Source organism: Abramis brama (assembly GCF_963993115.1).
Source record: "Abramis brama genome assembly, chromosome: 2".
NCBI classification, from domain to species: domain Eukaryota; kingdom Metazoa; phylum Chordata; class Actinopteri; order Cypriniformes; family Leuciscidae; genus Abramis; species Abramis brama.
Window position 1 is genome coordinate 32,473,057 of NC_139964.1, and position 24,958 is coordinate 32,498,014.

Genomic DNA, 24,958 nt, shown 5'->3' on the forward strand with positions numbered 1-24,958 from the left:
GTTTCATATCATTATAGAAAAGCTCAAACAGAAGAAAATGATGCCAGCAATGCCAAGATCATAGGGAATGCATGAACTGATAAAAAATGAATACCATGAATGCAGTGTACCTCACTAAAAGCATTTGCCAATTTAGGTCTTTAGATTACATACAAAAATGGTAATTCCGGAATGTTTTATATCGAAACAATACTATTGACAAAAAGTTTCTGTACAAAACAGGCTTGTTAAATATGATTAACATATGGTGTCCCTTCTTTATTTTAAACACCCATATGCTAATTGTTTTATGAACATGACCTTTACAGATGCTTCTTTTGAAACCATAAGTATTTAATGGGAGAATCACAAACCTGTGCCTCAGATTTGTTTACTATAATGATTCAGATTGATCACAGACTACTGACCCAATTCAAACTTACTGCATTTATAGATCGTTGTTTTTTTTGCACTAATTATTTTGTCCACAAGTTGCCCATGGTTGTTGTTTTACAGTATGCTTTTGTGAAGGGTTTTTTTTTTTTAGAGACAAAGTGCAGACACTAATTGTTTTTTTAAAACTTTCTATTCAACTGCCTGTGTTCATGCATGCTATAAAATTCTGTGAAAGGCTTTGTGTTTGTACGTGTAAAAGAACCGTGGACTGAACACTAACTTATAAAGTGATTTGGGTCACTTGAATCAGTAATGCCAGTTCAACTGATTCATTGCAAAGTTGATTTGTTTAGATATTTGTGCCTAGTACACAGACATAAACAATAGTATTGCAACCATTCTGAGTCTGACACACTTTACAACCTCTGTTTAATGTAGCATTCTATGAGATCATGGGCATAACCCATGATGTAAGTGAACTTGTTAGATCACTCCATCTGAGGGACACATTGGGGTCTTCTTATTTGACTACCATAAAGACAACTGACATGCTGTGGCCAGTTTTGGCATGTAGCCTACACCTTGTATGCATTGCTTAGGAACATGGCGCACCGTTGTCTTAAATTTCATTGAGGTTGATCATCGAATTAGTAGACTGGGTTTTGGAAGCCCGTGACAAACTTTGTCTCACTAGTAACAGTACATTACTGGGCTGGGAACATTGTGTGGACTAGAAGATGGTAGAATGGTCTGCTGAATCATGTTACCAGGGAATGGAGCTGACGGCAGTGAATTCATCTTGTCAGATTGGAACAGATCCATTAGCTATAAGAGATTTTAGACAAAACTTTGCTAATCATCAACAATTGTTGGCGTCAATCATTCTCTTTGTGCTGCCTTGCCCAATAACAAAGATGGTTCAGGCCTAGTTGAAGGTGCATTCACTTGAGTTCAGAACCCTGAACATGAGCCCTGCGGAGCAACATTGAGATATAGTTGTGCAATCAAGTCGAGCTATTGATTCACCACCAGAGAATAAAAGCGTTTTCACACCTGGCTCGTTTGTAGTTTGTTTCGGAACCTTCTGCGTTTTCTTCCTTAGTTCAGTTCGTTTAGGCATATCAACACTGCAATCGTGCTCAGATCCGCACCAAAGCAATTGCTCCGAGATTGCCAGGTCTTGGTCTGATTGAAAATGAACTCTCGAGCTGTTCGTTTGAGATGAGAAAGCAATCTGACCCAACAGACCAATGGACCAACAAACCAAGTGGTATGATAATTCTTAATGGGAAATGTGTTCTATAAAAATCAGCTGTGTCTGATTCTGTGAGTAAGCATAGCTATTAGTTATCGCAACTGAAAACCAAAGAACACCTCTTCATCTTGAAGTGGTTGCGTGTCACGATAGCTGCAGATAAAGGCAATAAGCTCTTGTCAATCTTATCAAAAACTTGTCAATCTTTCTTGATGGATGATGCAGAGAAAACTCTGACCATTAAGAGGACAGTTTTTCTCACACGTGACTTGCATAAACACTTTTGGTATGCTTTGAAATGTTGCCTTGTGAATGCAACATTGTAACAAATTAAGTCCCTGTTTTGGAACACAGCAAACAATCTACAGATCAGAGAAGCAAGAATCAATCGTTTCATCTCGTGCAGTGTGTCATTGTGAACGAAAACCGATGCTGTGTCTGCGACACTTAACGACAGAAAGACTAGCATGTTTAATAATTTTTTCGGTCCTCCATGCTGGGTTCTGTCACATCAGTGACATTGACCAATAGGAGCACAGAAGCTATTCCGTACACAGCTTTTAAACATGGCGAAATGAAAGACAGACGATGGTATTGGTGCTGCTAGGTGGAATTATGCAATAGAGGAAAGGTTCCTGGAGCTATAACAACAATACTCCTGCCTAGATGATGTTTCCTGGAGGGACTACCACACCAGAGTGAAAAAAGATAAATGCTGTTGAATGATTGCGTAGGCAACTCGGTGAGTACTGGAATTAGCATTAGGCTAGTACAACCATTGTTTATTTACGCTCTTATGAAGTCAGTCACTAGTTCCGCCTTCTCGATGACATCCCTGCACGTTGTTAAAATGGCTAGAGATGATTGGTTGGAAAGCAACATGTAGTCTGACATGTTGCTTGTCTGTCACGACAAGAATTTAAGGGGCAAAATCACATAATCTGACAGTGACTCTCGTAACAGTAGTCTGAAAGTTGAATACACTACTCAAATACTTTGCCATACACACTTACGAATGTGTATTAAATGTAATCCGGACTTATCATATTCACCTTGTTGTCATTGTCATGTGACCAACTACCGTCAGTTGTGTCACTTCACTGCCATTCACAAATCCTGTTCTGTGGCTTCATGGGATAGTAAAGTGCTCACTGGATGCGCACTTCAGATATCTCCGGGTATTTGTCGCCTACTTACATTTTACGAATTCTGTGAATTCGGACATAAATACTTGTTCACATACTGTTTTCCTCCTACTATGTAGTAGGGAAGTATGCGATTTTGGATTCAAGGTATTGACAGCCATTAAAAATATTCAGAATGCTTGATCTTCTAATAACATCTGCATCTTGTGGATGTCATGTGCCACCAAGTAGCAGTGGCTGAGTTGTCCTACTTCCCCTGTCTGTGTACTCATTCCACAGTTTTAAGTTGCTTTCATCTTATAACAGTAAAGCAATATATTCTTTTTCTACTCTGGGGTAATAGTCTGTTCTTTTAATACATTATTAAACTACGCAAGTTTTTTTTTTTGTTCCACCCCTAAAGATCTCTTAAATGGTACAGCCCTTTCTGTCAGTAATTTTCCACTCACCCATTGACATTCACTGTGGGGGAGGGGAACGGCTGTGCTTGCTTGAATCACAGAGTAGCTGTGCTGTTGTATTATGCGTTTCTCGGTGTGTTTTCCACTTCTTTGCCATGTGATAGTCGTAGACAAATAGTTTGTTCACTGACGTCAGGTCTGAGTGTACTTTATTAAAGTGCAATTACAGATGCAAGCTTTGCAGTGGCAAGTACAATGTGTTTGACTTGCGCTTCCATGAGTACATGGTTCAGTTTTCTTTTCCCTTTTAAGCTCTGTTTGGGTGCTGTTATATCACAGGTCGTGGTTGTACAATATATTGAGATGTGTTATTTCTTCCTTTTTTAAATAATCTTATCAAAACAAACTCAAAAAGGGAAAAGAGAGAGCTTCTCATTTCCTGAGTAAAGAAAATAGGACAGAACTGTGTGAAACCGGGCTGATTTCATGTCGCTAGCTATTAGTGCCACATGAATGTTGTGTTTTTTATTTGTACATCAGTCAAACTACATAAACTAGCCTATTTCATGCATAAAGCGATTAAACAAATTTAAGAGGTTTCGTGATTATTAATATGGTTGTCGATTATTGATAGTCAATTCGAAAAAGGTTTTAAAGTTTGGTCTTTTAATCTCCAAAAAATGTGTATGTCTTAAGACAGAAATTTTCCCCTCAAAATAAATATTTGATAAAAAATAGGGTAAAGGGAATGGAAGGAGAAGGAGAGCTGCTCACATCCTGAGTGTAGAGAACAGGAGAGAACTGGTTGAAACCGGTTGTGGTTGCACAGCTTTACTTCCTGAATGTACAGCGGCACTGTGAACAACAATGATTTCAGGTCACTAGCTATTAGTGTAATGATAACGTGATATTAATAGTACAAATTTTAAGCGATAAAACTGTTTTGTGTTTTAGGAGATTTTACGATTTTTAATGATGTGTCGTTTAGTGACTGATTAGTTTAAGAAATGTTTTACATTTTTAAGGTAATTGAAGAACACACAATGAAATAATGACGCACCAACAAAGAAAAGAGATACATTTTGAATTACTGTAAATAAATCACCTGATCTAATTTTTCAGCTTCTCGAGGTAGATGAAGATTCATTTTACATTGATTGTTTTGCAGTAGGCTATACCATGAGCCTCTGTAAACAGAATAGTTGTCTGTGCTGTTGGTCTCATATCGAGAAGGCATGATTTACTATTTTTATCTTCAACATACACTAATCGTATATGATAATTGTGGTATATGATTATGCATGTTATAGATCAGGGTGAATTTAGCTTTAGAGTGACCACACATTAGTCACATTTAGGAATTTAAATTTGTCATTTAATCATTCCTAAATTGTATCACAGGAGGGTGAGTACATGATGGAAAGTTTCCTTGTTGGGTGAACTATGTTTCTTTAATGAAAGAACTGTTTCTTTCAACCTGACTATGTGCTAACAACCAATTTAAGAGCCCATTTACAATAATTTAAGGTAGCTAACAGACTTGTCAGCTTTTTAAACCAGCAGAGTACAATGAAAACGTTAATGTTTTGACACATTTAAACTCATGCTTCCAATTTTTTTTTGAATAGTGCTGTGAGGGGAATTATGCTTGTTCATCTGTGTAGCTGCACATCTGTAAGTCTGTGTGCATTTGATGTGTTTTTTTTGTGAACCCACTAGAACACACATTATGGCACTGAACTGACAGTATGAATCCAATACTGGCCCATAGGGTAGGTGACAAACTCGTCAATGTATCATCTTTTGTTTAAATTCCAAATAATAAGTGTAAAAATGTAGGCTACTGCTCATACTATGTAGTAGCAGGCTCAACACCAAATATTGGCTTCATTATACAAGCCACTGGTATCTCAATATTAAATCGAGACCATACTAACAGATGACAGGTAGAACGTTGAATATGCATGATAGATTTGAATCATGTAACAAATTGGCCATTATTAGATTAACGAAATTCAATTATTTGATTCAGTTATGATTCATAATTTAAAAAGTGAAAATTTAGGTGGAAAACTATTGCGCTTAAAAAAGTGGCATGATGAAACCAGGTTATACAACACCTAAAATCCTCTGCAAAGCAAATTGTACAGCCTTGTTTCTGTCACCCCTCCCCCACACTTATATATCACGTGTTGGCTCATGATTGAGTTCTCCTGACTTGCTTAATTAAAATGGCGTATACATAAACATTGTTTCAAGATTAGTGCGTTTGTGCATAAATATCAGGATTTAAAATGGTCAACAGGACTTTGACAAAACTGATTCAAAATGCTGCAGCTTTTTGTTCTCATTAACCATGACATGTGGTGTGGACACTCCCCTATGCACAACCACATAATGGTATAGTCCACCCTTGCCTCTGGTTTTTCCAATTCATCTCTTTTTTTATTAGGGGTGCCTTTTACTATTCATATATCTAACAACCAACGAGCTCTTTGCAATTGTAAATTTAGTCGTAACTAAAGGTTTTGTGTGGGAACAGGTTTATTTTCTCTACAAAGTGTTATTTTGTCTTTGTATAATCTGCTCTCACCATTTATTAAAGGTTGCTGACCTAATTAAACCCTGGTTTGATATGAATTTATTTAATCGTATTTAATGTTTCTCTACAGTGTTGATTGACAGAGTAATGACTTTGAACTTGAGCGCTGTGCCTTGGGTACTCGGCTGCTTTCCAATGCTCATCTGCATATTTGCATTCCTGTGACCTTTGCATCGTTAGCACTATGCTATGCTAGTTAAGCTACAGGAATTTTGAAGCAGTGTCATATAGCTCTACTGTCATTTATACTGGAAGCATTTGTGGACCAAATGGGTTGGTTTTTGGCAATCTGTTTTTCCAACCAGGCTATGTGCTAACAACCAATTTAAGAGCCCATTTACAATAATTTAAGGACTTGTCAGCTTTTTAAACCAGCAGCGTACAATGAAAACGTTAATGTTTGACACATTCAAACTCATGCTTCCAAAAAAAATATTAATAGTGCTGTGAGGGGAATAATGCCTGTTCGTCTGTGCTGCTGCACATCTGTAAGTCTGTGTGAATTTGATGTGGTTTTTGTGAACCCACTACACACACATTATGGCAGTGAACTGACAGCATGAATCCAATACTGGCCCATAGGGTAGGTGACAAACTCGTCAACTGCGCCAATGTATTTTTTTTTTTTTTCGCCAGCAGTGGCACCAAATGGAATTGCTAAATAATTACAAAACAGCTTTGCCAAAAACTTTTACCACCCTTCCTGCCCTTTGTCTCTTGAGTCCAGTTTTCAATATGCACATTAATTGCATGCAGTGTTTCTGTGCTTCGATATTGGCAGTAAACCTATAACCATGCATGGAACCAAATCATGATTTATTATTGTACTTTTTTTTTTTTCTCATTCATTGTTATTGATAGTTTTGTTTTAATATCTAGTAGGCAGTTTCTAGAAAGTGGAGGTTTCTTTTCTCTCGCACTCTGTCCTCTGAGAAGATTAGATTCCTGTTTCTTTGCCTACTTTCTGTCTTCATGCTAGGTGTAAATTAGATCCTAGTATAAAAATAAGCATAACTAATCTACGAAAATTAGGGCTAAACTGTCAGCTCTTCATGTCTCATTCTCATTTTATCATCAATCCCAGGACTTGATTATTTATTTTGCGACAATGACCGTTTGATTGTACAAACAGGATGCTTTCCAGCTTTCGTCAACAAAGCATTTTTCACTTTCAGCTGTTATCATACAACTTTAAGTTACTCGTTACATAAGCACTAAACGGACACAAATGTTACACAATCTCTCTTCACAGTCATATCATTACTTGGCTATTGTCTGTTCTGCTGGAACTACAGGAGAAGGTAAGGGATTAGGATACTGTTTTTACCATTCTCAATCAATGAAATCTAAACGACTGTGTCGTTTAATGCTGTTTCCTGGGCCTGGCTTCCTCTGCCCCGATACAAGATAGAGTGTCTCCCCCTCTCAGTTCTTATAATGGTATGGTCCGTATTCTCCAGTAATTTTCCATTGCCTGCTCTGCCTGCTACTTGGTAGCAAGAGGGTGGAGCTACACTGCAGTGTGTCTCCAGAACTAGTTTCAGGTAGTTTGATATTTTGCGTAGACTTATTACGCTATTTTGAACAGTTCTTTGTTTAAACGTTTTTTTTTTTTTTTTTTTCAGAGTATGTCCAGTTTAAACCCTCGTTTAAAGGGTTCATGTCTTGAGGAATCAAATTTACATTGATTCTGTACTGTACACAGTGAAATTACAGAACCTCAAGACTTGCTCGTGGTCCAAATAGAGCATCTATTATTTCACTCTGCAGTAACGACTTGTTTTAAAGAGGTCACATTATTGTGATGTCAGGATGTGGTGTTCATTTGAATGACCCCACCCCTGCAACAAGTGTAATAGTCTTGGTGAATTGATAAAGAGAGCAGTTGAGGTAATCCATCACTGATAGGGCAGCAATTAGTAATGTATTTTGCTTTTTCCCCAGACATTGCGGTGTTCCTGGTTGTAGAAAAACTGCATCTTTGCATGGTTTTCCAAAGGATCCCAAAGTTAGGAATTTTTACGATGTGCCTGATTGTGTAAATGTGGCATTTGTTTGTTTGGCACATTTTACCATTGATTTGTTTGTAAAACACTCACAATATGTGGCAGGATTTGCAAAGTTACTTTCTTTGAAAGATGGGACAGTACTATAATGAACCTGACTGTGATGACGGTAAGTAATCAATTTAATTATAATGTATTGGTTTGTTAATATTTGTTTGAAATGCAGGGTGTATTGCAATGCAAAGCATGTGTTATGTGTAATGATTGGCTGATTATCACCTAAGTGCATAAACGGATACCTGGAGACAGATTTATAAACTCTTCACGTTTGTAGCTAGTGTTAAGGCCCGTTCACACCAAGAAAGATAACTATAACGACAACTATATTAGCGTCCACACCAGCGGACAATATAGTTTTGTTTATTCAAAGTGGGTGCTTGTCTGTCACTTTAAATGCTCGAGCTCGTTACAGCAGGATGGATTCCGATTGGCTGTCGATGTTTTTATTGTTCATCAGTTGGTTAAATCATTCTGAAAGTGATTCCAACGATATCGTTTCTCTGTGCCATTATCGTTAAAGCTGTGGTGTGAACTCTGCTATTCTTTGATATTGAGAACGATTTTTAGAACTATATCTTTATTGTTATCTTTATAGTTATCGTCTTTGGTGTGAACGGGCCTTAAGTCTGTATTATATTCAGGGTTGGCAGCTTTTTAGATGGTAAAAAGATGGCAGATAATTTATAGCCTATTATGTCTTTTGTAGACTTGGTGCAAATTTAGCACAGTTCTATCCGGAGTTTTGAAAACCGTTCTGTGCGTAATCGAGGAGACATTGATAATTTCCTTTGCAAAGATTTTAGCCAATTACAATCATGGATTTTTACATTTTAGTCTTAACGCACAAGTGGCCCAAAAATGAAACAATCAGTTGAAGGGTCAGAGAAGGAGTAGAAAGTTTAGACAATTTTTTCAATAAACAAAGTGAACCCTTACTTGCTCAGCAAGGTTCTCTTCAAACTATCTATGATTACATGGACTCCTTTTGTTTCAGTTGGAATGAAATAATTCAAGAGTGATGAATTCGAACACAGTGTTTACATGAATGATAAATACAGTCATCGGGATGATGTGCGTTTTTATGTCTCAAGCTTCAAATTGGAACTGATATTCTGAGTTGTGCAATGTGCACACTGTGTGCATGAATATACAGAGGCACAGATGAAGAGTGGAAAGAGAATTTTAGATTGCCATGCTGTATTACTACACTGCTACTGTTGCTCTATCATAACAGTTTTAGCCTCATAGAGAAGAATGGCCATAGTAGTCATTTAATAATATCTGCTTTAGTGCCCTCAGTGGCAACATTGAGAATGCAATGCATATTTGCGCAACAACATTTTTGGTACAACAACTCTCTAAATTCAGTTTTTGTAGCTGTAAGTTGCACCTTAATTCAATCTTTTATGATTGTGTATATTTGCACTTTACTTCTGTTCTTATTTCGGTGAGCTTACATTGAATTGCTGTCAGAATGAAGCTTTGCAATGCGTGACGGGAAATGAGAGACAGCTGTTGAAACTGTCATACTGTTTTCATTCTTAATTAGTAAGCAAGATTTTAGCAACAATAGTCATTACATTTTTCAGAGGATGCAAAAAATAAAAACAATCAGATTAGGTTGTGGGATGAACCTGCTTGAACGTTTGCTTTGGACATGCTGTGACTTGTCTTGAATTTGTATAACCTTGAGATGGAACGGTGTTAAAAGATAGGCTAACTAGGCTGTTTTATAAGAAACATGCTAGATTATTTCAACCTGTAGACTAAATTAGACAACATTTGGGATCATGAAACTTTTTATGTTTATTTCTTCTCAATTTACTGAAACACTGCAATTTCAACAGTTTTCTTTGTCATCAGCCGAGCTGGTGGCCATTTTGTGTTATTGCAATGCAGAGTATGAAATGGCAGAATGGGGGAAGGGCTCTTAAAGAGACCTTGCTGGAGTCTGGCTCTCAGTGGTAGCTGTAGTGTGCATGCTTCACTGCTGTTGTGTCTGTTAATTTCTGGTCATTCTAGAAGGAGTTTAAGCTGTAGTGCAAGAACATTTTTCCATTTCATGCACCTGTTGGACAATTTTGTGAGTTTTGAAATGCACAAGTGGCCCAAAATGGAATATTCAGTCAGAGAAGTAGTGGAAAAGGTAGGTTTAGACCCCCCTAAAAAATAATAATATCTAAACCGCTTCCAATAATCATTTTCTGCAGAATAGATACGATACCAGCTGCGCTTTCTCACTCACTCATCTCTCCGACAGCAAGTTGACACACAAACCTGCCTCCCCTCACTCATATAATTTGCTCCGAATCAATATTGTTGGTGTTACCGACTTGAATTTCGGTGTGGGATTGCGCGTATTGTGCATCATTTTACCCATACCTGCAAATTTTGTGCTCACACACAAAGTGCGCGCACATAAAGCCACCTCAGTACTAAATTGAAATTATTTTTCGCTGCTTATAAAAACAGTCAAATATACACAAAATAATGTCAAAATGCCAGTCTTGGCAAGTTTTCACGTAAACACAGTGTTATGTTTTAAGAGAACGTAAACAGTTGAGAAAGAAAACACGTGTAACAGTATAATGGATCAGTGCGTCAGGTCTTAAAGTGACAGCAGCCTAATATACCTGCTGCCAAATTATGAGATAATATTAAAAATAAATATGGAAGTTTTTCCCCATGTATCAATTGTCAAAATTGTGGCCAGTGAAAATGCTGAGTGGCTAGTAACTTTGGAAAACCACTAGCCATAGTAGCAGATGATGAGTGGAAGGAGAATTTTAGATTGACACGATAAACATTTATATTCAACAAAATCACCAGCTCGTTCCTTGCGACATTACGTCATTGCACGTGCGCAGAACATTCCAGTTTTGGTTTTTAATCTGATCAAGTGTTTACATGTCCTGTTCAATGGATTAGAAAAGTTTTAAACCATTAGGCCAATTCATTCCCATTGACGTGGTTACATGTGACTTTTTATTCAGACTATGCTACTAGTCTGATTTCAATTGAAGTATTAGGGTCCATGTAAACGCAGCCACTGTTGCTCTAACATGACAGTATTAGCCTCAGGGAAGAATGGCAACACTTCAATGCAATGCATTTTTGGTACGCAACAACTCTCGAAGTGCAGTTTGCGTAGCTGTAAGTTGCACCTTAATTCAATCTTTTATGATTGTGTATATTTGCGCTGTACTTCTGTTCTTATTTCGGTGAGCTTCACGTTGAATCTCGTTGTCAGAATGAAGCTTTGCAATGCATGATGGGAAATGAGGAGACTGTTGGAACCGTCATGCTGTTTTCATTCTTAATTAGTAAGCAAGATTTCAGCAACAACAGTACACGTTCTTCAGAGGAGGAAGAAGCAAAAACAACACAATCAGATTAGGTTGTAGGATGAACCTTGAATGTTGGACACCCTGTTTTGAGGTTGTATAACCTTGATGATGGAACGGTATTAAAAGATAACAATTTTGAAAAAGACAAATAAGACCATGGGTGACCTTGACCTGGGGATAAAAAAAACAGGCTTGATTATTTCAGTCTGTAGACTAAATTAGACAACTTTTGAGATCAAGACGCTTTTATGTTTGTTTTTTCTCACTTAATTTACAGAAACACTGCGATTGCAGCTGTTTTCTTTGTCATCAGCCGAGCTGGTGGCCATTTTGTGTTATTGCAGTGCAGAGAATGAAATGGCAGAATGGGGGAAGGGCTCTTAAAGAGACCTTGCTGGAGTCTGGCTCTCAGTGGTAGCTGTAGGGTGCATGCTTCACTGCTGTTCATGCCGTTTTTGAGAATTTTAAGCACTAGTGCATGAAAAATGTTCCATTTCCTGCACCTGTTTGACAATTTTGTGGGTTTTGAAAGTAATAACATTTTATGGCTCAGAATTAATTATTCTACAATTGTAAAATTTTACTATTGAATTGTAATCTGGTAGATCAGATGGCTAGTTTTAGTATCTTTTAACAGAAACCTTCAACTTCTGACCGATACATGAGAGTTCTAGAACAACCAATAACTGAAGTAGTCTCAACTGGTTTCATCCTGTTTCAGCTGGTTATATCTGTGAATAGGTGGCTGAGCATACAATTGCATTGGAAAATGCATCTGTTTCTATGCAAACTGTTTTTAACTAACAATGCTCTGTTTTAATATATCTTGGATTTCATATTTGTCATGGATTAGATCCTAATGCTTCTGCTCCTCTGAAATTTAGAAAATGGTATATTCCACTTCCAGACATCTCTGTTTCTACTTAGTCATTTTTTTCTCAGTCAGGACTGGGGTTGGGTTTAGGTTGTGTTAGCAGCAGTTTGTTTTTGCAGCTATTTCTCTAAGCCATTCTATGAAATTATCCAGTTTAAGGAATCTATTGATTAGTATTTTGGAAATCAAGACGGTTGTGAACAATGCAGTTTTATTAAGCAGTAGCAAATATCAAAGGATTGACATTTATATAAATTAATTTAACTTTTATCGAAAGCAACTTAGAGTTCAGAGTAATGCCAATGCGATATTAGCAGTGCTGTACAACCACATTTTAAAAATATAACAGAATGTATACCAGGGCAGTATTAAACATGAAGCTAAAGCTAGTGCAGAGGAATAGAGAGCAACAAATGTTGTACTATTTTTCTCTGTAACCTTAAAAACAGAATAATTCTGGCACCAGGCCTCAGTGTTTTCATCAGATACTTATTTAGCAACAGCTTTAAAGGCGTCATGTTTCTTGTTTTCCTCTTTTTTTATTGTGTTAGCCTATAGCTGTTTAGCTATAGGTATAGCTGTTTGTGTTAGGTATAGCTGTTTGTGCGTGTATAAGATCTGCCGAGTTACAAATCTCAAAGTCGTAAACCCAAAGAGATATTCTTTGTAAAAGTTAAGGCTCAGCCATGCCTTCCTAAAACGCCTCATTCAAACACGTCCCCACAAATCTACGTCAGTGTGTGAGGGCAGAGTTTCATAACATCGCCCAAATGTATACGCAAAGAAAGAAGGCGTAACTTTTATTCTCGCTGTTTTGTTGCAGCCATGTCGTGGAGACGCTGTGTTTTACGTTGCGAAAGCCAAACTACTATGTTTGGCCTTCCAAAAGAGGACATCATTAGAAATCCGTGGTTAAGCTTTATTTACAACACTGTTCCAAAACAGTACAACCCAAATATTCGACTGTGTGCTGAGCATTTTTCGGAGGACTGTTTCCGGAACCTCGGAGAGTACAAGGCTGGCTGTGCAAAAAGGCTGATTCTAGAACGTGGGGCAATTCCAACTTTGCAAGTACATTCTGGCACTTCTGACTCACAGACACAGCATGTAAGTATGTTTTCATACTTTGATAATTTGCTACTGACTATTCAAACGTGAGTTTTGAGCAGTATGGAGTAGCGCTTGTATGTCATTTCTACGATCAAAAATGCAGACATGGTTTTATGTTTACATAGTGTTCTCACCCCCATAGCGCGACGTGTAAAAAGACAGTATATGGCATTATAATCAGTAATTATGTCCCCAATGAAATAAAACCTTACCAATCTGATACGTTCTGGTCCAGTCCCGCTGGCAAAGTTGATCGATCAGCTTGGTCACCTGCATTTTCCGGATCAGATTCGTGCTCGAATTGATAGGGTAGTACTGTTATTATCACCTGTCATTCTTGCTTTGGGAGCTGATGTTCCAAATATGGTCAAGGGCGTGACATTTCCGTCACACGCTTAAGGTATTCGGGACAATCACAATGCACTGGATCGCTGACCAATCAGAGCACACCGTGCTTTTCAGAGCTTTGTGAAAATCAACGTTTTTCAGAAAGGTGGGGTATAGAGGAGCAACAATAATGTATGGTATGTGTAAAATAATGACTTTTTTGAAACACATTGCATTAAACCAAATAATAACAATAAATAATGTTCTTTTTAGAACCGTTATATGACCCCTTTAAGATGTGTGCACTTCGTTTTACACCTCAATGATATACACATTTTTATTAATTGTTGCGCATCATAACTGTCGTTATCTTAGAAATCACTTTCAGAATTATCTTTTTTTTTCAGCTGATGAACGATAAAAACATGGACAGCCAATCACAATCCAACAGACTTTAAAGCGCTTGAGCATTTAAAGCAGCAGATGACATAACTGCAGGCCGCTTATCATAAACAGAATGTTATGGTGTGGATGCTAGTTATCGTTCTTTGTGTGAACAGGGCTTAAGTCAGTTGTAGTTGTGTATCAATTCCTTGTAGAAATAGCTGCTTTTAATTAACCATAAATATAGAAATTACAGAATAACACTTTTTAACATTTATTTAATCAGCAATGTTTTGGTCATGCCGTTCTATGCGCTTGTTAAAATGTAAAGTGTGTGTGTCTATGTGCATATTTTTCTATCTCATCTCATTCAATTTAGACTGCAAGCTCACTGCTAGGCAAAAAATTCTTTGCTATAGCGCTGTAAATTCAGCAGAGGTGCATTTGTGCTTCTAATTAGCGGTGCAGGAAACACTGTGGATACCTGTTTGAGCTGGGTAAAACATGCATGTGAGCTTTCATCCAGAGAGGCAGCCACAAACATCAAACCGTTGGATGTAATGTCCGCTGAATGTTGCATGGAGCACTGCATTGCTAATTTATAAGCATTTGGGAAGCGCTTGATTCAAAACTTCATATTAATCCTTCTTGGCCAAGAATGGAAAACTTTGGTCCTGGAGGGTCACTGTCCTGCAGAGTTTAGCTCCAACCCTAATCAAACACACCTGAACAAGCTAATCAAAGTTGCCCATCCCTGTTCTTGGCATTTTGATGCGTAGTCTGACCCTCTGTCTGTGGTAATATTCAGAGTTTGATATTCTAGGGTTCTAGTGGCCCGGATGGAAATGGCGGAGATTATAAATAGCTTATCGTGCTCTTCCTTACACTACTTCCGTTTAATGGATCTCTCCACATCCCTTTTTTAAATAATAGTACGATCCGTGCCTATCCTTTCTCCCGTTTTGACTGCGCACATTCTGCAGCAATGGGGGAGGGGTGAGTGTTCTCACTTCCATGAGTTTTACCCCCACTAATATTTAAGTACTTTTGTTTTTCATCGTGATCTCTACTTGATTTGTTTGTGTTCTTGGAAATGCTAGTTTGTTCAATCGCTTGCTCATGTGTGACAAGGTCTTGCAGGCTGTTTTGGTCACTGAGGGCAGTTTATTATTTTAGTGTTTTTACAGGATTCAATAGTGATCCAGAGGATGTTAATATTCTTTATTGGTTTAAAATGAACATGTTTTAAAGGAACCTCTGCAAACGTAGTTGAGTCCAAGCTATGCTTCCCTCCCCCTTCCATCTACTCTTTGTGTGCTCCTAAACGTGCCTGAGTTCTCTCATGACTAATCCTGGGCTAAGCTTGAGAACTGCTGTATTACAGATTCATTTCCACAGTTAATTGTATTTTTGTATTAACACATTTTTTTGCGTCTATATGTGCGCGCTTTCGTTAAAGCTGAGGGGCACTAATGGAGGAGATTGCGACAAACTCAATGCTCATTTGCGGATATGTTGTACCTCTGAGTAAGTGGACCTTAGAATGACAACTAGTTAATGTCTGTTTGGAACTCGTGTAGTTGTAACGTCCAAGTTAAGAGTGTCTCCCCCTCTCGGCCCTTGTAATGGTATGCTCTGTACTCTCCAGTAATTTTCCACTGTCTGCTCTGGTGTTATACTTTGCAGCAAGAGGGTGGAGCTACACTGCAGTGTGACTGACTGCTCTAGAACTAGTTTCAGCTAGTTTAATATGTTGAGACCTAATTTAAGCTATGTTTTTTTTTACAGTTCTCAGTTTCAATTCTGTTTCACAGCACATCCACCGCAAAGTTAATTTAGTAAGGAAAAAGTTAAAAACCTGAATAATTAAATGAATTAAAGTTAAGAGAACAATTGTTTTTTCCCCCTTGTAGTTATATTAGCACTCATTTTTCAGTGAGAAGTAATTAGTGTAATTACTGATAGAAATTAGTAGAATTAAATGGTAGCACCCCTGTAAAGTCCATGGTACAGCCCTAGCCCTGCCCCTCCCCCACCTCTGCTCAGTTTTACTGCTAGGCTTTTGATCGCACGACGGCTAGTCACGCTTGCAAATTTCTCCTCCAAGCAGAAGGTGGCCTGCATTTGAGGGTAGTACTGTAAGGTCACAGCTCTCTGTCTTCCTGTACTTATTTAATTGTTTGTATTTTCATTAGTGTCTTTTCGTGCATGATTTATAGAACTATGTAAAATATATTAAATCAACTAAATGTAATAACGCAGTAACTGGGGTGCTTGCGATTCACTGCGCATTAGTATAAAAAAAACATTTCTGTAGCTGTGACTGTGCTAACATACTAAAAGCAGTTGATTGGTTTTCAATCAGTTGATTTTGGCATGTCTTTCAGGTGTACTCAATCCTGCTCCTGGAGATTTTCCTTTCAGCAGAGGTTCAGTTTAACCCTACCTTAGTGCACCTGCTGGTAATTTACAAAATCCTGAGGATCTTGATTAGATTCCTTGTGTGCTTGTTTAGAGGCCGAACTAAACTAGTTTACACACAAGATTGAGCACCCTTGTGTTACAGCTTGAATACTAAAAGCTGTAAAGTGGCATGCAACTACAAAGTGCTTGGTCCAATGAAATGTAAACTTGGAAGTAGATTTTAATAAAGTAACATGATAATAAAATAAAATAACTCCTTACATGAGCTAAAATGAGCAATTTTTTAATTGATAAAAGATAAAGCGAGACCAGACCAAACTACAGACCAGAAAAATCAATCCAGCTGGCCTTAGAGAAAAGGTTCAGAACTTAAATTATTTAAATTTGAATAATGAGTAGTTTTATATCAGTTGGATGGGTAAAAGCGGCTGGAGTAGCTGTGTTGTGTCATACATAAAAAACGGGGTGTTTGTAAACTGAAGGCATCAGGTGCTTCCAATATAGATGGCTTTTATCAATTAGAATGGGGGTGATTACATTTTGATGTGACATGCCACTTGGATGCGGTGTGGACAACGTGTTAGTACATGCTATTGGCTTTTTTATCTAACAATATTTCTGAGACAGCATGACCTGCATTTATCTATAAAACAGAGCATGCAGTTAATGTCCAGAGACATTGCTACTCTTCCATAACTGTCACTCGTTGAGTGCAAGGTGACAAGGGTAAGGGACATCTGCATGGATTGAAGAGAGAACCCTTTAAAAGCGCTCCATTAATACTCCAATGCACAAGTATGAAGTATGATCAGATATCTCAGAAGAATCACAGGAGTAGCCTGCACCTGATTCATAGCGGAAACCATCTTTGTGATCCTGAGAACAGAAGACCAAGGCTTGAATAACTGAACAGACTATGCCCTCTGTAGTAGTTGTTCGATCTTGATGATGCAGCATGATTAAAAGCTGACAATTTTAAAAGCAAAAAAATAAGCTCCTGTGTGGATGAACTGGATGCATCTAGATGCAAGGAACATCAGATGTGAAGAAACATGCTACATGCATGCTAGACACTCCATCAGACAGCCCTGAAACAAAGGCACTTTATTTTAATTTAGTCATTTCTTCCTGTTTAATTTACATGATTTGTGCAGCTGCAGTTGTTTGGCTTGCCAGCAGCCGAGCTGGTGGCCATTTTGTGTTATTGCAGTGCAGAGCTACTAGTATGAAATGGCAGAGCGGGGGAGGGGCTCTTAAAGAGACTTCGTTGTAATTCTGGCTCTCCATGGTAGCTGCACCGTGTATACGGTTTACTGTTGTTGTGCCGTGTTTGGTTTCAGTCTTTCTTGGAGGATTTAGGCTTCAATGCATGAAATGTTTCATTTCATGTACTTGTATGATCATTTAGTTAGTTTTGGAAAGTAATAATGTATTACACAGAACAAGGAAATTCTAGATCAGTTCATTATTAAAATTGTATTTTGTAGCTTGATGCGCTAGTTAGTTAGTGTATGTTATCAGGAACAAAGACTGACACATGACCGAGATCTATGACATACAACCCACAGCTAAGCCAGTCTCAACTGGATTCAGCCGGTTTCTGCCGGTCGTGTCTGTGATTAGCTGGCTGTGCATACAGTAGCATTACAAGAGGAAAGCTGTTTTTTGTTTTGTTTTTTTTGGCTAAAGGGAGTTATTGAATTATTATTTTTTAAGATGTATGCAGGTCATGTTTGTACCCATTTCACCAGAAAACCTCTTTAATAATACTTAATATATATAATTTTTTTTTTTGGCATGGATTAGCTTCTGTTAATGTTTGTGCTGCCCTACAAATTAGAAAATGGTATATTCCATTTGAGCGTCTATGTTTTTACCTGGGTGTCTTCTCTTCATCCCAGTGAAGATTGGGGGTGGATTTTGGCATATCTTATGTTTTTCATGCTAGCAGCGAATAGTTTTTGATTGGTTAAAATGCATTGAAGAATTTCTTCAAAACCTTTTTTTGTTGTTGTCTTTTGTCTAAACTTTTTGTTGTGCACTTGCAAATACCGCAGCATAAATTCATTTTAAAATGTTTTTGAAAATAGATGAGAATAAATAGATGAGAATAAAGCTATAAATAAATATTAGTCAAAACCAATGCTAAATAATAGAGGCAAATAAATACCAATATTCTCCATAACTGTAAAAATGTGTAGTTCTGGCACTCTTTAGCAAAAGTCTCAGGTCTTCTAAAATGAGATCATCTCATTTTACACCCTGATTGTAGCCTATACAATTTTGTGTTGTTCTTTTTGTTTTGACTTAAAACATTGAATTAAATTGTAATGACCTGGCTAATGTACAATACTAGTGAGGGAGTTAGCTGGCATCTCCTTCAGTACCAGTAACTAGTACTGAGATGCCCACACAGAACCTGCTATTGTATGTCATGTGAAGTCTTAGTCAATACCACCATTCTCTGTTCATCTTGAGTTGGACATGACTAAAATGACAGTAACTGACAGTGAGACAGTGAGTCAGATGCTAATTCATCGAGTGAGTCATTAGACTGATTCAACCTGAGAACTCAAGTTTGAATTTTTTTATTTTGATTCATTACAAAGAATCAGCATAGTTATTTGTTCACAAATTAGACTACTGTCTTTTGTTGTGTGCAGCCAGCGAGAACAATGCAGTAAAAATGTTTATTCGGTTTATTCATACTATCAGTATTATTTCGCAGTTCTCCTTGGCTTCTTTCTCATCACGTTCATTTCACACTGTGAACTCAGCTCAACTATAATTTCCCTTGCCGTGGTGCTGTAGATTCAGCAGCAGCGTGTCGTAGTCTCTGATTAGCGGTGCAGACAAATCTGTGGCTACTTATGCAGGGTAAAAGCAGCATGTGGGCCTGCATCCAGATAAAAAAAAAATATAAAAAAAATCATGAACCTGAACTTGTATGAACAATGAAAAGCTTGCTGATATGAATTAGCATTTGGGCAGAACATTACTGATATTTTAAATTAATGCCTCTTGCCATTTGTGAATTCGCACTACTGAAACGGCTATATAGACTCAGAACTTGCTCCTAAAGCTGGCTTTCTGATTATTGAAACTACTGAGGTGACCAACTGACCACCAGATTGAGTGTGTTCTCTGCATTGAGAGCTAGTGCTACACACGAATCGGAAAATTCCAAGCTGTTGAGATGAAGCTTGGCAGAGCATAAGCCCCCGTTAAATTTATAAGCTACTAGCCTTGATCTGTAAATGCAGAAACGCACTATAATTAAATTGTGATTGTATGTTAATTTTAGTAGTACATTCCCTGTCTATTAATTTATACAGTTTTTTTTTTTCTACATGTTCTGCAAAAGTGGGGGAAGCGAGAGTGTTCTCACGATCATGATTTTTATCCCCCTGAAATTTGACAGCTTTTATTTATTTGTATTATTTTTTATTATATGCTTCACTTTTTCGCAATGCATAATTTAATCGAAAGCCTGCAGTTGTTTTGTGGAGTTTGGCTTTGCTTGTTCAATCATGGCAAGGACTTGCAAACTGTTCTGGCTGCTGAGGACAGTTGTGTTTCTTGCTGTCTTTCAAAGAAATAATAGTTGGGACCTATTAAAGTCTTACTATTTTTCTAGTGTAGAAGTCCACGTTTTAAAGACAACTGCAAACATGGAAGAGTCCAACATGTGCTCCCCTCCCCCTTCCATGAACTCCTTTGTGTGCTCCTTGAGGTGGTGTGACTAGACATGCTTGCGTTCTCTCATGACTAATCATGGGCTACGTTTGAGAACCGCTGTATTACAGATTCATATCCCAAATTATTTAAATGTTTCGATTAAAAAATATTTGCATCTGCCTTCATATGCGCTTAAAGTTGGGTCTGATTGGAACACCTCAGTGCTGTTTGGCAGAATAGCAGACTCTCGATTAGTTGGACCTCAGATGGAAAAGACCTGTAATTAATGTCTGTTTGGAACTCGAACCGTTGTAACGTCCAAGTTAAGAGTGTCTCCCCCTCTCGGCCCTTGTAATGGTATGCTCTGTACTCTCCAGTAATTTTCCGTTGTCTGCTCTGCTGTGTTACTTTGCAGCAAGAGGGTGGAGCTACACTGCAGTGTGACTGACTCTGATCTAGAACTAGTTTCAGCTAGTTTGATATGTTGAGGCCTAATGTTTGTTTAAAACCGTTTTCAGTTTAAATTCTGTTTATAATGTGTAATTCTCTCAACATGTTTTATTTAATTTGGTAAGAAAAATCCAAAAGTATAACCGGAATAAACATATTGCTAAGAGAACAATCATTTTTATCCCCTTTGCAGTTATGTGGATATATATAGTACAGCTCATTTGTCTGTGTCAAATATTTTATATTGGTGTGTTTAATAATTATTGAAATGAATAATGGTAGCACCCCTGTAAAGTCCATGGTACAGCCCTAGCCCTGCCCCTCCCCCACCTCTGCTCAGTTTTACTGCTAGGCTTTTGATCGCACAACGGCTAGTCACGCTTGCAAATTTCTCCTCCAAGCAGAAGGTGGCCTGCATTTGAGGATAGCAGTGTAAGGTCACAGCTCTCTGTCTTCCTGTACTTTTGTAGTTTTGTTTCTTTTTAGTAGAATCCTTCTGGGAATGTGGTTTATTTTACTAGATTGCACAATATATTTACATGTGATTTATCAAAGACATGTTTTTGCGATTATATATATATTTTTTACCGTTAGTTTAAAATGCGGGTATTTAAAAAAAACAACAAAAAAAACATTTTGCTACATAATGCGATATTGATGAGTGTCTAACATGTGCTAAAAATGTATGTTGGTTCTTAACCAGTTTATTTAGGCAGATATTATGTGGTTCAGGGGTACTCAGTCCTGAGATTTTCCTTTCATCTGAATTTAGGTTCAACCCTCGTTTAACTCACCTGTGGTAATTTACAGGTGATCCTGAGGAGCATGATTAGCTGGTTCAGGTCCTTTTTTGGAACCAAACACAATCTTGAAAATCAAATCTGCACAGAGGTAAATCTCCAGTAGGTTTGAGCACCCTTGTAGTAGAGCTAACATACTTAGACCTTTTCCTTTAACAGTGCTTACCAAATGTATAACTAAAATAAATAGATTAACTTAGCCATGCATGTCTAGAGATATTGCTGCTATTCTATAACTCTGACTTGTCAAGTACAATGTGTTGAAGATGAGGAACACGGATTGAAGAGTACCTATAACATCGTAGAACTCCAGGATGAAGCAAAACCGGAAGACTGATGATAATATAGCTCAATGGAGCAACACCCACCTGACGCACCAATTGAAACATCTTTACGCTGTCCAGAAGACAAAAGGCCACCTCTGTGCTATCATATAGCAGGTTATTTTGTGGGATCTAAAGACGTGAATGATTGAAGACAATTGAAGTTTCACAACCTTCAAGAGGATGAATTGAAGCGCCTTCTTGACGCAAAAAGAAAATCAACTGCTGGAAGGAACTCCAACGTTAGGAACCGGAGAGAGTCAGACGCTTGCTCCATGCAAGTTGGCTAAATTAAAATAGACAACTTGTAAAATAGACAAGTCACATGGATAGTGCAGTTGTTTGGCTTGCCAGCAGCCGAGCTGGTGGCCATTTTGTGTTATTGCAGTGCAGAGCTACTTGTATGAAATGGCAGAGCGGGGGATGGGCTCTTAAAGAGACTTCGCTGTAATTCTGGCTCTCAGTGGTAACTGCAGAATGTGCACAGTTTACTGTTGTTGTGCCGCGTTTGATTCCTGTCATTCTAGAAGGAGTTTAAGCTCTAGTGCCTGAAATATTTTCTATTTCACGCATATGTAAGACAGTTTTGTGGGGTTTTGACAGTGTTATTGATCAGACAGTGAGCAAAATAAGAAGAAAATAAGTTCATTTATCAAATAAAATTGACAGAAATGAGTTAATCTGATTGCTTTACCAGAAACCTCCAAGTGTTTTTTTAGGCACATGAGAGAGATCTATGAGATTGTCTCAACTGGTTTCAGTCTGTTATTAGCTGGCTGTGCATAAAGCAGTTTTTAAAGGAAAGCTGTTTTTATACAAACAGTTGTTGTGTTGGAGGGTTTTAAGATGGGTTCAAGTTGTTGTAATGTTCTTATTTCACCAGTGGCCCTAAATGTTGTAAGTATTAGGCCATATCCATTGGCGGTCATCTGCGCTTGTACTTCTCTTGTGCTTGTACATCTGCGCTACATTCTCTTGGGAATTCTCTACTTGCGAGTTAGGAATTTGCAATAACGTCGGGATTCGGTTTCAAGTGATGTTGGTCGGAATAAAATCCGCTTTTTCTACTTACCAACAAAGAAGGGAGTTTATTTGACACTAATGCTGTATAATAAAGAGCAAATGTGGAACTTTAGGTCTGAATCTGATGCTTTATCTTCTGCTGCAACAGAAAACTATGAAATGTAGTTTGGGAGCACGTCTCCTTGTAAAACAGCTGTGTCTCAAAGCCGTAATCATGATATTCAGTTGTCGGAATCCCCTTGGTGTAGTGAAATTTTTAAAATCTTTATTTTATCACACAATTAAAAATATCATTATAAAAATCTTGTGCTATTAAATTTAATTAGAATAAAACAGAAGCCAGTAATCATGTACACAACAATATTAGCAGTGCCGTGATAAGAAATGTAAAAAAATAGACCAGAATAGTTGTAGCGTCGTAAAGTAAAGCTAAAGCTAGTGCGAAACCGTAGAGAAATTAATATAATAGATTGAATCTTTTACACCCTGATAGCATACAATTTTTTTTATTGTTCTCACCATAGCTGCTGTATTATGCTCATTTTTTATTTTATTCCCATGTGACTGTACTGAGAAGGCGCCAGACTTCCTCTATATGAAAACAAAGAGCTTCAAATTTATCAGATAAAAACCACGCTGTTCAGCCTCCTTCAAGGCCTTCATCAGACATTAGGAACATCAGACACACAACCGCAAAATACTATATGAAGTTTTATCACGGTCTTCCTTGTATTCAAATTTCTGCATCTCCACACCCCTACTTCTAGTTATCGTACGATCCCTGTCTCTCTTTTTTTACCGTTTTGACTGCACATTCTTCAGCAGTGGGGGAGGAGTGAGTGTTCTCATTGCATGAGTTTCACCTCCACTCTAATGGAACTTCTTTTCCATTCCCATTTTACACCTTTTTTTGGTGTAATTTCTCTCTGTGCAGTTTCATGGAATGTTTTTCCTAATGGACTTCTAAAGTAAAAAAAGAAGAAAAAAGATGTTTTTCTGGTGTGGAAATCAATACGTTTCGAAAATAACTTTGTATGCAGCAGAGAACTCTTTTCCTTCCGTTCACACTTGGTGTGAGATGGCTAGACGTACTTGGGTTCTCTCATGATCATGAGATGCGCCTGAGAAGTATTAGGTTCATTGTGCACATCATTCATGCACGTTTATTGATTGTGGATGGCGCCGAATATGTCTTAACCAGATGTGGTGCAACTAGATTTCAACAGCAAGCGAACTTTGTCCACTCTGAAAGTGAAAATGCTTTGCGACAAAATCACATCAGTATGTGGGTTTTCTCAGTTTGCACATTCTCTTGCACTCGCAATATATTTTGCACATTACTGCTGAAACTGCGTCAATCTAATGCCTGCTACAGACTGTGTGATTTTGGCAATCCTATAAGATCATTACAAATCACACTGTACGACATGGATCTAACAAACTTGTGTACGACATTTATGCTGACTGTACGATGACACCTATTGAATCGTAGGCTACGACGCAAGTTAGTATAGAATAAAAAGTCAGCATTCGCGAGTGATAAACTAATAAAGCAAGATGAATCGCATTTTTGCCAATTGTGGTTTTTCTCTGCGCTGGAGAAAAAAAAAGTACATGAAAGGAGAATATGGACTAGGGAAAAGAGGCCAAGCTCGAGTTAAGTAGTTTTAAGTTTTAGTGCCATGTCACGTTGATCTTTGCAAGACCGTGACAACGGCCATCTTTGAACCTCTCTCACTGTGCGACATAGGACCACAGAAATCGCCACGATTGGTCATCTTTCATCTTGGACAGTCCAAAATCGTACAATGTGTACCAGGCATCAGAACCACAAACCTTGTGTTTTCATGACTTCTATGATGTGTTTCCAGGCAGCACCATTGTTTTTTTAAATATCCTTTTGGATATTCAGGGATGTCATATTTGATGTTTGTGAAAATCGGTAAAGCTACAAAAATGGAAACCGTGAGTTGGGCAAAGTGCAGTGTCACTTGTCATGGCTAGGACAGGAGCGTGGATTCATGTGGAAGAGCGCTTTGGTCATGCCGGGTCTGGTTTGGATCGTGTCAGACTTCTGAGTATGTGAACTCATCATCAGTACTAATACTGTCTGCTGGGAACTCCATGAGTTGCAACATAAATGTCATTAGGCTTTAGGAGATCTTTTAAATCTGTTGTGCTAATATTTCTCTTTTTTTCGTGTGTGAAAATTGACAGCAGAAATAGCAGCTATCTGAACTAGAATAGATTTGTTTAGATAAGGTCCTCTGTTGTTCTCAAGGACTGATTGTAGGGATTTTTTTTATGCCCTTTTCAGTTTTATTTATAGGCACAGTTGAGAGATGACAGGAAAGGATTGGGAGAAGAGGAGGGA

At 37.9% G+C, this 24,958-nt stretch overlaps 1 protein-coding gene across 8 annotated transcripts in view; it reads left to right on the forward strand.

The window, feature by feature from the left end:
* atf7ip (activating transcription factor 7 interacting protein) overlaps positions 1 to 24,958 on the forward strand; it is a 42,780-nt gene that overhangs the window by 4,883 nt on the left and 12,939 nt on the right. For 2 of the 8 annotated variants that reach the window (XM_084106859.1, XM_084106861.1), the window contains exon 1: positions 12,876 to 13,172. The exons of 2 other annotated variants lie outside the window; for them this stretch is intronic. In XM_084106859.1, coding sequence (XP_083962985.1) covers positions 12,891 to 13,172 — 282 coding nt within the window. In that variant the 5' untranslated portion in view covers positions 12,876 to 12,890. Of the gene's footprint in view, positions 1 to 12,875; positions 13,173 to 20,785; positions 20,876 to 21,248; positions 21,330 to 24,958 lie in introns of those variants that run through there. 4 more of the 8 variants (XM_084106862.1, XM_084106863.1, XM_084106866.1 and 1 more) reach the window with 4 other exon arrangements.